The sequence below is a fragment of the Ranitomeya imitator genome, chromosome 7 (assembly GCF_032444005.1).
Source record: "Ranitomeya imitator isolate aRanImi1 chromosome 7, aRanImi1.pri, whole genome shotgun sequence".
Taxonomy (NCBI): Eukaryota; Metazoa; Chordata; class Amphibia; order Anura; family Dendrobatidae; genus Ranitomeya; species Ranitomeya imitator.
The window spans coordinates 2701137-2718276 of NC_091288.1; the positions used below are offsets into that span (position 1 = coordinate 2701137).

General features: G+C 40.9%; 1 protein-coding gene across 1 annotated transcript in view; it reads right to left on the reverse strand.

The window, feature by feature from the left end:
• Window positions 1-207: 207 nt before the first annotated feature.
• EN1 (engrailed homeobox 1) overlaps window positions 208-17140 on the reverse strand; it is a 35684-nt gene continuing 18751 nt past the window's right edge. Inside the window, exon 2 of the mRNA XM_069735296.1 lies at window positions 208-696. Within this exon, the coding sequence (XP_069591397.1) occupies window positions 380-696 (317 nt within the window). The 3' untranslated portion in view covers window positions 208-379. The remainder of the gene's footprint in view (window positions 697-17140) is intronic.

Consider the following 17140-nt stretch of genomic DNA (forward strand, 5'->3'; position numbering starts at 1 on the left):
AAATGGGTGTGGCTTAAAATGGGTGTGGTTTTCCTACACAAACACAGAACCTGTTAAAAATTTGAATCCCACCCCTGCATGTAGCCCCTGTCCCGTGTAGCCCCTGTCCCCTACAACCCCTGTCCCGTGTAGCCACAGTCCCGTGTAGACCTTGTTTTTGTAGCTCTCCATTCCTTGCTTCGGGGGCTGTCACAATGAGTTCAGGAGTCCTGGAATAATTGCTTTATTAGAAAATAAATTACAGTCTCCGATGACCGCCAGTACAATCATCTCCTTATTATCCTCATCATCATCGTCATAATAAAATCTTTGGCTTGTTAGGACAGTTGTGACGGAGGTGGTCTCAGTCTAAAAAAGGTCTCTTAGCCATGGTGCCACCCTAGTCGCTGTCCTCTTTGTCCTGCACGGTGGTCGTGGAGTGGTTGTACAGCCCCTGTGCCATCAAGTGCAGCGCAAGCCCGTTCTTTAGTCCGGACGCCTTCTTGATCTTGGCCCGCTTATTCTGGAACCAGATCTTGATCTGAGACTCGTTGAGGTTGAGCTCTTGGGCCAAGGTCTGGCGCCGCTGCTCCGTGATATAGCGATTGGCCTGGAACTCAGCCTTCAACCGCTGCAGCTGTTCCGCAGTGAAAGCGGTGCGGGGCCGCTTATCCTCCTTATCACTCTTCTTCTTCTTCAGCTTTCGAGTGCGAGGTCCTGCGGAAAAGAGGAGGGGGACACTGATGAAGGGTCTGCAAGAAAAGAGGGAGACACTGATGAAAGGGTCTGCAAGTAAAGAGGGAGACACTGATGAAAGGGGCTACAAAAATAGAAGGGAACGCTGATGAAGGAGGCTACAAAAAAAGAGGGGGACACTGAATATGAGGAAAGGCTCAAGGGGTCATGGAGTATGCCACCAATATATCACAGAAAGCCAAATCCGCTGCCTCCAATCATCAGGACAAATACGTAATTGACGAGTGATGGAATAAGCCGCCGTGGCTTCCACCAATAGGATGATTGTTGGAGGATGCACAGTGAACGTATGGCATATACACCTTCAATTTCATCACATGGAATATATATATATACCCGAGTACGGTCACTGCCAGCTCCACAATAACAAAATGAACTCGTTGCCACCACCAATGGTTTATACAGGCAGCATATGGCTTTAGGGTGCGGTTTATAGAGCAAGAGGAAGAGAGCTATTACATTTTATCTTTAATCCAGTAAGATAGGCAGTGTTATATATTTTTTTATATAAAAATGATACAAAATGGGAACAAAACAAAACGATATATACAATTACATAAAATAAAAGGGATAACAAATGAGAATTACTAATCCTGATTTCCCAGAAATGGCTCAGAGCTTAATGGAGGCAGGCCCTAGGATGGAGAATCAGTACGAACCCACAGCGATCTCCCAAGCACTGACAAAATACCCTAACCCAATTAATGCTTTTTACTAGTTCAAAGTGATGCCCATGTTCCTCCCTTTATTGAGCACATGTAGGGGCTGATGCTGGATTGTGCTGGGTCTGCTAGAATTTTATCAGATCCCCAACTTACAAGATGTCTTCGCCCTCGGAGGTCCTAGGCTGAAGATATTGTCATCAGGCTCGGACTGGCCCACAGGGGAACAGGGGAATCCCCCGGTGGGCCCCAGTGGAGATCTAGGCCCCCAACCTTACTGTATGGGCAGTATTGTCATAATTTACTTGATTCTCTCTGTACAGAAAAAAGCAGAATCCCATCATTCATTAACCAAACTACCCAGTTCATTATTATATAGAGATATAGGTAAATTTGTGAACCAGGGTCAAGTAATATTTGTATGCAGGTGAAAAGTGGCCCCCCCCCCCAAAGTCCATGTTATTGGTGGGCCCTTGGAACCCCAGTCTGACACTGATTGTCGTCATATTTTTATGGTGATTTTAATTTACGTAGGGATAAAACATGGCGTGGATCGCATCATATATGGGACCATTATTAAGTTGGAGGGGTTCTAGTGGCCCCATCCCTTCACTATGACGCCGAAAATGTAACTCCCATAATTATCAAATCGATGCAAATCCCAATATTCCTAGCTGGACACTGGAGATGGAATGTGTCGCTGGAATTGTTCAGTTTTCCTTCGTCAGGAATTTCTTTCTTGGGGAACATTTTTCTCCTCCTACGTGTAAGCACATCTCAGCCTCGAAGTCTGTTTTCCTCAGCAGTTCTACTGTTTTAATCCCCTGTCTACAGCAGGAGGTCTCTGCTTCAAAGGTTGTTTTAAACAGTTTCCATCTCCCTTCCCCAAATGTTCAATGGGAAGCATTCTTCATATACAGTGTGAAGAGTCAGCTATTTCACCATTCTGGAGAGGTATCATGGACTTAGGATTCTCTCTGTGACATATTAAACACGGGACCCCATCATTCCTGCCAATCACAGCCAATTACTGGTCAGTGCAGATTACTGACTGCTGCCGATTACAAATCATAGGTCACTGTGCAGAGGAAGAAAATCAACCAAGAAACACTTTCATTATGCGACAATCAACTACAATGTATCATCAGGTAAGATTTCTAAGTAAAGTATACAGAGATATAATGATGAAAAGAGGGTGCAGATATGTAACGGGGAGAAGCGTACAGATATATAATGGGGAGGAGCGTACAGATATATAATGGGGAGGAGCGTACAGATATATAATGGGAGAAGTGTACAGATATATAATAGGGAGGAGCGTACAGATATATAATGGGGAGGAGCGTACAGATATATAATGGGGAGGAGCGTACAGATATATAATGGGGAGGAGCGTACAGATATGTAATGGGGAGGAGCGTACAGATATATAATGGGGAGGAGAGTACAGATATATAATGGGGAGGAGCGTACAGATATATAATGGGGAGGAGCGTACAGATATATAATGGGGAGGAGCATACAGATATGTAATGGGGAGGAGCGTACAGATATATAATGGGAGGAGCGTACAGATATATAACGGGGAGGAGCGTACAGATATATAATAGGAGGAGCGTACAGATATATAATGGGAGGAGCGTACAGATATATAATGGGAGGAGCGTACAGATATATAACGGGGAGGAGCGTACAGATATATAATAGGAGGAGCGTACAGATATATAACGGGGAGGAGCGTACAGATATATAACGGGAAGGAGCGTACAGATATATAATGGGGAGGAGCGTACAGATATATAATGGGGAGGAGCGTACAGATATATAATGGGGAGGAGCATGCAGATATGTAACGGGGAGGAGCATACAGATATATAATGGGAGGAGCGTACAGATATATAATGGGGAGGAGCATAGAGATATATAATGGGGAGGAGCGGACAGATATATAATGGGAGGAGCGTACAGATATATAACGGGGAGGAGCGTACAGATATATAATGGGGAGGAGCGTGCAGATATATAATGGGGAGGAGCGTGCAGATATGTAACAGGGAGGAGCGTACAGATATATAATAGGGAGGAGCGTACAGATATATAATGGGGAGCAGCGTACAGATATATAACGGGGAGGAGCATACAGATATATAATGGGAGGAGCGTACAGATATATAATGGGGAGGAGCGTACAGATATATAACGGGGAGGAGCATACAGATATATAATGGGAGGAGCGTACAGATATATAATAGGGAGGAGCGTACAGATATATAATGGGGAGGAGCGTACAGATATATAACGGGGAGGAGCGTACAGATATATAATGGGAGGAGCGTACAGATATATAATAGGGAGGAGCGGACAGATATATAATGGGAGGAGCGTACAGATATATAACGGGGAGGAGCGTACAGATATATATTGGGGAGGAGCGTACAGATATATAATGGGAGGAGCGTACAGATATATAACGGGAAGGAGCGTACAGATATATAATGGAGAGGAGCGTACAGATATATAACAGGAAGGAGCGTACAGATATATAACGGGAGGAACGTACAGATATATAACGGGGAGGAGCGCACAGATATATATTGGGAGGAGCGTACAGATATATAACGGAGAGGAGAGTACATATATAATGGGGAGGAGCATACAGATATATAATGGGAGGAGCGTACAGATATATAATCGGAGGAGTGTACAGATATATAACGGGGATGAGCGTACAGATATATAACGGGAGGGAGCGTACAGATATATAATGGGGAGGAGTGTGCAGATATGTAACGGGGAGGAGCGTAAAGATATATAATGGGAGGAGCGTACAGATATATAATGGGGAGGAGCGTACAGATATATAATGGGAGGAGCGTACAGATATATAACGGAGAGGAGAGTACATACAGTTAGGGCCAGAAATATTTGGACAGTGACACAAGTTTTGTTATTTTAGCTGTTTACAAAAACATGTTCAGAAATACAATTATATATATAATATGGGCTGAAAGTGCACACTCCCAGCTGCAATATGATAGTTTCCACATCCAAATCGGAGAAAGGGTTTAGGAATCATAGCTCTGTAATGCATAGCGTCCTCTTTTTCAAGGGACCAAAAGTAATTGGACAATGGACTCTAAGGGCTGCAATTAACTCTGAAGGCATCTCCCTCGTTAACCTGTAATCAATGAAGTAGTTAAAAGGTCAGGGGTGGATTCCAGGTGTGTGGTTTTGCATTTGGAAGCTGTTGCTGTGAGCAGACAACATGCGGTCAAAGGAACTCTCAATTGAGGTGAAGCAGAACATCCTGAGGCTGAAAAAAAAGAAAAAATCCATCAGAGAGATAGCAGACATGCTTGGAGTAGCAAAATCAACAGTTGGGTACATTCTGAGAAAAAAGGAATTGACTGGTGAGCTTGGGAACTCAAAAAGGCCTGGGCGTCCACGGATGACAACAGTGGTGGATGATCGCCGCATACTTAATTTGGTGAAGAAGAACCCGTTCACAACATCAACTGAAGTCCAGAACACTCTCAGTGAAGTAGGTGTATCTGTCTCTAATTCAACAGTAAGGAGAAGACTCCATGACAGTAAATACAAAGGGTTCACATCTAGATGCAAACCATTCATCAATACCAAAAATAGACAGAAAAACACCTCAAGAAGCCAGCTCAGTTCTGGAAAAGTATTCTATGGACAGATGAGACAAAGATCAACCTGGACCAGAATGATGGGGAGAAGAAAGGGAACGGCACATGATCCAAGGCACACCACATCCTCTGTCAAACATGGTGGAGGCAACGTGATGGCATGGGCATGCATGGCTTTCAATGGCACTGGGTCACTTGTGTTTATTGATGACATAAGAGCAGACAAGAGTAGCCGGATGAATTCTGAAGTGTACCGGGATATACTTTCAGCCCAGATTCTGCCAAATGCTGCAAAGTTGATTGGACGGCGCTTCATAGTACAGATGGACAATGACCCCAAGCATACAGCCAAAGCTACCCAGGAGTTCATGAGTGCCAAAAAGTGGAACATTCTGCAATGGCCAAGTCAATCTCCAGATCTAAACCCAATTGAGCATGCATTTCACTTGCTCAAATCCAGACTTAAGACGGAAAGACCCACAAACAAGCAAGACCTGAAGGCTGCGGCTGTAAAGGCCTGGCAAAGCATTAAGAAGGAGGAAACCCAGCGTTTGGTGATGTCCATGGGTTCCAGACTTAAGGCAGTGATTGCCTCCAAAGGATTTGCAACAAAATATTGAAAATAAAAATATTTTGTTTGGGTTATGTTTATTTGTCCAATTACTTTTGACCTCCTAAAATGTGGAGTGTTTGTAAAGAAATGTGTACAATTCCTACATTTTCTATCAGATATTTTTGTTCAACCCTTCAAATTAAACGTTACAATCTGCACTTGAATTCTGTTGTAGAGGTTTCATTTCAAATCCAATGTGGTGGCATGCAGAGCCCAACTCGCGAAAATTGTGTCACTGTCCAAATATTTCTGGCCCTAACTGTATATAATGGGGAGGAGCATACAGATATATAATGGGGAGGAGCATACAGATATATACTGGGAGGAGCGTACAGATATATAATGGGAGGAGTGTACAGATATATAACGGGGATGAGCGTACAGATATATAACGGGAAGGAGCGTACAGATATATAACGGGAAGGAGCGTACAGATATATAATGGGGAGGAGTGTGCAGATATGTAACGGGGAGGAGCGTAAAGATATATAATGGGAGGAGCGTACAGATATATAATGGGGAGGAGCGTACAGATATATAATGGGGAGGAGTGTACAGATATATAACGGGAAGGAGCGTACAGATATATAATGGGGAGGAGCGTACAGATATATAACGGGAAGGAATGTAGAGATATATAACGGGGAGGAGCGTACAGATATATAATGGGGAGGAGCGTACAGATATATAATGGGGAGGAGTGTGCAGATATGTAACGGGGAGGAGCGTAAAGATATATAATGGGAGGAGCGTACAGATATATAACGGGGAGGAGCGTACAGATATATAACGGGGAGGAGCGTACAGATATATAATGGGAGGAGCGTACAGATATATAATGGTAAGGAGCGTACAGATATATAATGGGGAGGAGCGTACAGATATATAATGGGGAGGAGCGTACAGATATATAATGGGGAGGAGCGTACAGATATATAATGGGAGGAGCGTACAGATATATAATGGGAGGAGTGTACAGATATATAATGGGGAGGAGTGTACAGATATATAATGGGGAGGAGCGTACAGATATATAATGGGGAGGAGCGTACAGATATATAATGGGGAGGAGCGTACAGATTTATAATGGTAAGGAGCGTACAGATATATAATGGGGAGGAGCGTACAGATATATAATGGGGAGGAGCGTACAGATATATAATGGGGAGGAGCGTACAGATATATAATGGGAGGAGCGTACAGATATATAATGGGAGGAGTGTACAGATATATAATGGGGAGGAGTGTACAGATATAAAACGGGGAGGATTCTACAGATATATAATGAGAGGAGCGTACAGATATATAATGGGGAGGAGCGTACAGATATATAATGGGGAGGAGCGTACAGATATATAACGGGGAGGAGCGTACAGATATATAACGGGGAGGAGCGTACAGATATATAATGAAGAGGAGCGTACAGATATATAATGGGAGGAGCGTACAGATATATAATGAGAGGTGCGTACAGATATATAATGGGGAGGAGCGTACAGATATATAATGAGAGGTGCGTACAGATATATAATGGGGAGGATCGTACAGATATATAATGGGAGGATCGTACAGATATATAATGGGGAGGAGCGTACAGATATATAATGGGAGGAGCGTACAGATATATAACGGGGAGGAGCGTACAGATATATAATGGGGAGGAGCGTACAGATATATAACGGGGAGGAGCGTACAGATATATAACGGGGAGGAGCGTACAGATATATAACGGGGAGTAGCACACAGATATATAACGGGGAGGAGCGTACAGATATATAATGGGAGGAGCGTACAAATATAGAATGAAGAGCAGTGTACAGATATATAATGGGGAGGAGCGTACAGATATATAATGGGGAGGAGCGTACAGATATATAATGGAGAGGAGCGTACAGATATATAACGGAGAGGAGCATACAGAAATATAATGGGGAGGAGCATACAGAAATATAATGGGGAGGAGCACACAGATATATAACGGGGAAGAGCGTACAGATATATAATGGGAGGAGCGTACAGATATATAATGGGGAGGAGCGTACAGATATATAATGGGGAGGAGCATACAGATATATAATGGGGAGGAGCGTACAGATATATAATGGGAGGAGCGTACAGATATATAATGGGGAGGAGCATACAGATATATAATGGGGAGAAGCGTACAGATATATAATGGGGAGGAGCGTACAGATATGTAACGGGGAGGAGCGGACAGATATATAATGGGAGGAGCGTACAGATATATAATGGGGAGGAGCGGACAGATATATAATGGGGAGGAGCGTACAGATATGTAACGGGGAGGAGCGGACAGATATATAATGGGGAGGAGCGTACAGATATATATTGGGAGGAGCGTACAGATATATAACGGAGAGGAGAGTACATATATAATGGGGAGGAGCATACAGATATATAATGGGGAGGAGCATACAGATATATAATGGGAGGAGCGTACAGATATATAATGGGAGAAGTATACAGATATATAACGGGGATGAGCGTACAGATATATAACGGGGAGGAGTGTATATATATATATATATAGTAAGAGTAACCTACATATATATTATGGGGAGGAGGTTACAGATATATAATGGGGAGGAGCATACAGATATATAACGGCGAGAAGCGTAGAGATATATAATGGGGAGGAGTGTACAGATATATAATGGGGAGCAGTGTACAGATATATAATGGGGAGCAGTGTACAGATATATAAAGGGGAGGAGCGTACAGATATATAATGGGAGGAGCGTGCAGATATATAATGGGAGGAGTGTACAGATATATAATGGGGAGGAGTGTACAGATATAAAACGGGGAGGAGTCTACAGATATATAATGAGAGGAGCGTACAGATACAGTGGGGCAAAAAAGTATTTAGTCAGTCAGCAATAGTGCAAGTTCCACCACTTAAAAAGATGAGATGCGTCTGTAATTTACATCATAGGTAGACCTCAACTATGGGAGACAAACTGAGAAAAAAAATCCAGAAAATCACATTGTCTGTTTTTTTAACAATTTATTTGCATATTATGGTGGAAAATAAGTATTTGGTCAGAAACAAAATTTCATCTCAATACTTTGTAATATATCCTTTGTTGGCAATGACAGAGGTCAAACGTTTTCTGTAAGTCTTCACAAGGTTGCCACACACTGTTGTTGGTATGTTGGGCCACTCCTCCATGCAGATCTCCTCTAGAGCAGTGATGTTTTTGGCTTTTCGCTTGGCAACACGGACTTTCAACTCCCTCCAAAGGTTTTCTATAGGGTTGAGATCTGGAGACTGGCTAGGCCACTCCAGGACCTTGAAATGCTTCTTACGAAGCCACTCCTTCGTTGCCCTGGCGGTGTGCTTTGGATCATTGTCATGTTGAAAGACCCAGCCACGTTTCATCTTCAATGCCCTTGCTGATGGAAGGAGGTTTGCACTCAAAATCTCACGATACATGGCCCCATTCATTCTTTCATGTACCCGGATCAGTCGTCCTGGCCCCTTTGCAGAGAAACAGCCCCAAAGCATGATGTTTCCACCACCATGCTTTACAGTAGGTATGGTGTTTGATGGATGCAACTCAGTATTCTTTTTCCTCCAAACACGACAAGTTGTGTTTCTACCAAACAGTTCCAGTTTGGTTTCATCAGACCATGGGACATTCTCCCAAAACTCCTCTGGATCATCCAAATGCTCTCTAGCAAACTTCAGACGGGCCCGGACATGTACTGGCTTAAGCAGTGGGACACGTCTGGCACTGCAGGATCTGAGTCCATGGTGGCGTAGTGTGTTACTTATGGTAGGCCTTGTTACATTGGTCCCAGCTCTCTGCAGTTCATTCACTAGGTCCCCCCGCGTGGTTCTGGGATTTTTGCTCACCGTTCTTGTGATCATTCTGACCCCACGGGGTGGGATTTTGCGTGGAGCCCCAGATCGAGGGAGATTATCAGTGGTCTTGTATGTCTTCCATTTTCTAATTATTGCTCCCACTGTTGATTTCTTCACTCCAAGCTGGTTGGCTATTGCAGATTCAGTCTTCCCAGCCTGGTGCAGGGCTACAATTTTGTTTCTGGTGTCCTTTGACAGCTCTTTGGTCTTCACCATAGTGGAGTTTGGAGTCAGACTGTTTGAGGGTGTGCACAGGTGTCTTTTTATACTGATAACAAGTTTAAACAGGTGCCATTACTACAGGTAATGAGTGGAGGAAAGAGGAGACTCTTAAAGAAGAAGTTACAGGTCTGTGAGAGCCAGAAATCTTGATTGTTTGTTTCTGACCAAATACTTATTTTCCACCATAATATGCAAATAAATTGTTAAAAAAACAGACAATGTGATTTTCTGGATTTTTTTTTCTCAGTTTGTCTCCCATAGTTGAGGTCTACCTATGATGTAAATTACAGACGCCTCTCATCTTTTTAAGTGGTGGAACTTGCACTATTGCTGACTGACTAAATACTTTTTTGCCCCACTGTATATAATGGGGAGGAGCGTACAGATATATAATGGGGAGGAGCGTACAGATATATAACGGGGAGGAGCGTACAGATATATAATGAAGAGGAGCGTACAGATATATAACGGGGAGGAGCGTACAGATATATAATGAAGAGGAGCGTACAGATATATAATGGGAGGAGCGTACAGATATATAATGAGAGGTGCGTACAGATATATAATGGGGAGGAGCGTACAGATATATAATGAGAGGTGCGTACAGCTATATAATGGGGAGGATCGTACAGATATATAATGGGAGGATCGTACAGATATATAATGGGGAGGAGCGTACAGATATATAATGGGAGGAGCGTACAGATATATAATGGGAGGAGCATACAAATATATAACGGGGAGGAGCGTACAGATATATAATGGGGAGGAGCGTACAGATATATATTACGGGGAGGAGCGTACAGATATATAACGGGGAGGAGCGTACAGATATATAACGGGGAGTAGCACACAGATATATAACGGGGAGGAGCGTACAGATATATAATGGGAGGAGCGTACAAATATAGAATGAAGAGCAGTGTACAGATATATAATGGGGAGGAGCGTACAGATATATAATGGGGAGGAGCGTACAGATATATAATGGAGAGGAGCGTACAGATATATAACGGAGAGGAGCGTACAGAAATATAATGGGGAGGAGCACACAGATATATAACGGGGAAGAGCGTACAGATATATAATGGGAGGAGCGTACAGATATATAATGGGGAGGAGCGTACAGATATATAATGGGGAGGAGCGTACAGATATATAATGGGAGGAGCGTACAGATATATAATGGGGAGGAGCGTACAGATATATAATGGGGAGGAGCGTACAGATATATAATGGGGAGGAGCGTACAGATATATAATGGGAGGAGCGTACAGATATATAATGGGGAGGAGCGTACAGATATATAATGGGGAGAAGCGTACAGATATATAACGGGGAGGAGCGTACAGATATATAATGGGGAGGAGCGTACAGATATATAACGGGGAGGAGCGTACAGATATATAATGGAGAGGAGCGTACAGATATATAATGGAGAGGAGCGTACAGATATATAATGGGGAGGAGCACACAGATATATAATGGAGAGGAGCGTACAGATATATAATGGGGAGGAGCACACAGATATATAATGGAGAGGAGCGTACAGATATATAATGGGGAAGAGCGTACAAATATATAATGGGAGAAGCGTACAGATATATAATGGGAGGAGCGTACAGATAAATAATGGGGAGGAGCGTACAGATATATAATGGGGAGGAGCGTACAGATATGTAATGGGGAGGAGCGTACAGATATGTAATGGGGAGGAGCGTACAGATATAGAATGGGGAGCAGCGCACAGATATATAACGGGGTGAAGCGAACAGATACAGAACGAATAGGAGCTCATGGATATATAATGGGGAGAAGCATACAGATATATAATAGGGAGGAGCGTAGAGATATATAATGGGGGAGCGGATATATATAATGGGGAGGAGTGTACAGGTTAATAATGGAGTGGAGCGTACACATATATAACGGGGAGAGGCGTGCAGATATATCAGGGGGAGGAGCGTACAGATATATAATGGGAGGAGCGTACAGATATATAACGGGAAGGAGCGTAGAGGTATGTAATGGGGAGGGAACAGATATATAATGGGGAGAAGCATAGAGATATATATTGGGGGAGCGTGCTGATATATAATGGGGAGGAACATACAAATATATAGGGGAGGAGCGTACAGATATATAATGGGGAGGAGCGTAGATATATAATGGGGAGGAGCGTACAGATATATAATGGGGAGGAGCGTACAGATATATAATGAGGAGGAGCGTACAGATATAAAATGGGGAGGAGCGTACAGATATATAATGAGAGGAGCGTACAGATATATAATGGGAGGAGCGTACAGATATATAATGGGGAGGAGCATACAGATATATAATGGGAGGAGCGTACAGATATATAATGGGGAGGAGCGTACAGATATATAATGGAGAGGAGCGTACATATATATAATGGGGAGGAGCGCACAGATATAAAATGGGAGGAGTGTACAGATATATAATGGGGAGGAGCGTAGAGGTATGTAATGGGGAGGGAACAGATATATAATGGGGAGAAGCATAGAGATATATATTGGGGGAGCGTGCAGATATATAATGGGGAGGAGCGTACAGATATATAATGGGAGGAGCGTACAGATATATAATGGGGAGGAGCGTACAGATATATAATGGGGAGGAGCGTACAGATATATAATGAAGAGGAGCGTACAGATATATAATGAAGAGGAGCGTACAGATATATAATGGGGAGGAGCGTGCAGATATATAATGGGGAGGAGCGTGCAGATATATAATGGGGAGGGGCGTACAGATATATAATGGGGAGGAGCGTACAGATATATAATGGGGAGGAGCGTACAGATATATAATGGGGAGGAGCGTACAGATATATAATGGGGAGGAGCGTACAGATATATAATGGGGAGGAGCGTACAGATATATAATGGGGAGGAGCGTACAGATATATAATGGGGAGGAGCGTACAGATATATAATGGGGAGGAGCATACAGATATTTAACGGGGAGGAGCTTACAGATATATAATGGGGAGGAGTGTGCAGAATAAATGATCACATTAATAAATAAATAAATGATTACAATGTAGCTCGACTGGAATAAATGATCACAATGTAGATCTGCTGGAATAAATGATCACAATGTAGATCTGCAGGAATAAATGATCACAATGTAGCTCCACTGGAATAAATGATCACAAGTAGATCAGCTGGAATAAATTATCACAATGTAGATCGACTGGAATATATGATCACAATGTAGATCTGGAGGAATAAATGATCACAATGTAGATTGGCTGAAATAAATGATCACAAGTAGATCAGCTGGAATAAATTATCACAATGTAGCTCCACTGGAATAAATGATCACAAGTAGATCAGCTGGAATAAATTATCACAATGTAGATCGACTGGAATATATGATCACAATGTAGATCTGCAGGAATAAATGATCACAATGTAGATCTGCAGGAATAAATGATCACAATGTAGATCGACTGGAATAAATGATCACAATGTAGATCTGCTTGAATAAATGATTACAATGTAGATCTGCTGGAATAAATGATCACAATGTAGATCTGCTGGAATAAATGATCACAATGTAGATCGACTGGAATAAATGATCACAATGTAGATCTGCAGGAATAAATGATCACAATGTAGATCGGCTGGAATAAATGATCACAATGTAGATCTGCTGGAATAAATGATCACAATGTAGATCGGCTGAAATAAATGATCACAATATAGATCGGCTGGAATAAATGATCACAATGTAGATCTGCTGGAATAAATGATCACAATGTAGATCTGCTGGAATAAATGATCACAATGTAGATCTGCTGGAATAAATGATCACAATGTAGATCTGCTGGAATAAATGACCACAATGTAGATCTGCTGGAATAAATGATCACAATGTAGATCGGCTGGAATCAATTATCACGGTGTAGATCTGCTGGAATAAAGGATCACAATTTAGATCTGCTGGAATAAAGGATCACAATGTAGATCTGCAGGAATAAACGATCACAATGTAGATCTGCTCAAATAAATGATCACAATGTAGATCGACTGGAATAAATGATCACAATATAGATCGGCTGGAATAAATGATCACAATGTAGATCTGCTGGAATAAATGATCACAATGTAGATCTGCTGGAATAAATGACCACAATGTAGATCTGCTGGAATAAATTATCACAATGTAGATCTGCTGGAATAAATGACCACAATGTAGATCTGCTGGAATAAAGGATCGCAATGTAGATCTGCTGGAATAAAGGATCACAATGTAGATCTGCAGGAATAAACAATCACAATGTAGATCTGCTCAAATAAATGATCACAATGTAGATCGATGCAATAAATGATCACAATGTAGATCGACTTGAATAAATGATCACAATGTAGATCTGCAGGAATAAATGATCACAAAGTAGATCTCCTGGAATAAATGATCACAATGTAGATCAACTGGAATAAATGATCACAATGTAGATCGGCTGGAATTAATGATCACAATGTAGATCTGCAGGAATAAATGATCACAATATAGATCGACTGGAATAAATGATCACAATGTAGATCTGCTGGAATAAATGATCACAATATAGATCGGCTGGAATAAATGATCACAATGTAGATCTGCTGGAATAAATTATCACAATGTAGATCTGCTGGAATGAATGATCACTATGTATATCGGCTGGAATTAATGATCACAATGTAGATCTGCTGGAATAAATGATCACAATATAGATCGGCTGCAATAAATGATCACAATGTAGATCGGCTGGAATAAATGATCACAATGTACATCTGCTGGAATAAATGATCACAATATAGATCGGCTGGAATAAATGATCACAATGTAGATCTGCTGGAATAAATGATCACAATGTAGATCTGCTGGAATAAAAGATCACAATATAGATCTGCTGGAATTAATGATCACAATGTAGATCGGCTGGAATTAATGATCACAATGTAGATCGGCTGGAATAAATGATCACAATGTAGATCTGCTGGAATAAATGATCACAATATAGATCGGCTGGAATAAATGATCACAATATAGATCTGCTGGAATAACTGACCACAATGTAGATCTGCTGGAACAAATGATCACAACGTAGATCTGCTGGAATAAATTATCACAATGTAGATCGGCTGGAATAAATGATCACAATATAGATCTGCAGGAATAAATTATCACATTGTGGATCGACTGGAATTAATGATCACAATGTAGATCGACTGGAATAAATGATCACAATGTAGATCGGCTGGAACAAATTATCACAACGTAGATTTGCTGGAATAAATGATCACAATGTAGATCTGCTGGAATAAATGATCACAATGTAGATCGGCTGGAATAAATGATCACAATGTAGATCGGCTGGAATAAATGATCACAATGTAGATCTGCTGGAATTAATGATCACAATGTAGATCTGCAGGAATAAATGATCACAATGTAGATCTGCTGGAATAAATTATCACAATATAGATCTGCTGGAATAAATGATCACAATGTAGATCTGCTGGAATTAATGATCACAATGTAGATCTGCAGGAATAAATGATCACAATGTAGATCTGCTGGAATAAATAATCACAATGTAGATCGACTGGAATAAATGATCACAATGTAGATCGGCTGGAATAAATGATCACAATGTAGATCTGCTGGAATTAATGATCACAATGTAGATCTGCAGGAATAAATGATCACAATGTAGCTCCACTGGAATAAATGACCACAATGTAGATCTGCTGGAATAAATGATCACAATGTAGATCTGCTGGAATAAATGATCACAATATAGATCTGCTGGAATAAATGATCACAATGTAGATCTGCTGGAATAAATAATCACAATGTAGATCGACTGGAATAAATGATCACAATGTAGATCGGCTGGAATAAATGATCACAATGTAGATCGGCTGGAATAAATGATCACAATGTAGATCGGCTGGAATTAATGATCACGATGTAGATCGGCTGGAATAAATGATCACAATGTAGATCTGCAGGAATAAATGATCACAATGTAGATCGGCTGGAATAAATGATCACAATGTAGATCTGCTGGAATAAATGATCACAATGTAGATCTGCATAAATAAATGATCACAATGTAGATCTGCTGGAATAAATGATCACAATGTAGATCTGCTGGAATAAATGATTACAATGTAGATCTGCTAAAATAAATTATCACAATGTAGATCGATGCAATAAATGATCACAATGTAGATCTGCATAAATAAATTATCACAATGTAGATCTGCTGGAATAAATGATCACAATGTAGATCTGCTGGAATAAATGATTACAATGTAGATCTGCTAAAATAAATTATCACAATGTAGATCGATGCAATAAATGATCACAATGTAGATCTGCATAAATAAATTATCACAACGTAGATCTGCTGGAATAAATGATCACAATGTAGATCTGCTAAAATAAATTATCACAATGTAGATCGATGCAATAAATGATCACAATGTAGATCTGCATAAATAAATTATCACAATGTAGATCTGCAGGAATAAATGATCACAATGTAGATCTGCTGGAATTAATGATCACAATGTAGATCTGCTGGAATAAATGATCACAATGTAGATCTGCTGGAATAAATGATCACAATATAGATCTGCAGGAATAAACAATCACAATGTAGATCTGCTCAAATAAATGATCACAATGTAGATCGATGCAATAAATGATCACAATGTAGATCTGCATAAATAAATTATCACAATGTAGATCGGTTGGAATAAATGATCACAATGTAGATCTGCTGGAATAAACGATCACAATGTAGATCGGTTGGAATAAATGATCACAATGTAGATCGACTGGAATAAATGATCACAATATAGATCGGCTGGAATAAATGATCACAATGTAGATCTGCTGGAATAAATGATCACAATGTAGATCTGCTGGAATAAATGACCACAATGTAGATCGGCTGGAATCAATTATCACGGTGTAGATCTGCTGGAATAAATTATCACAATGTAGATCTGCTGGAATAAATGACCACAATGTAGATCGGCTGGAATCAATTATCACGGTGTAGATCTGCTGGAATAAAGGATCACAATGTAGATCTGCTGGAATAAAGAATCACAATGTAGATCGATGCAATAAATGATCACAATGTAGATCGACTTGAATAAATGATCACAATGTAGATCTGCAGGAATAAATGATCACAATGTAGATATACTGGAATAAATGATCACAATGTAGATCTGCTGGAATTAAAGATCACAATGTAGATCTGCAGGAATAAATGATCACAACGTAGAACTGCTGGAATAAATGATCACAATATAGATCGGCTGGAATAAAT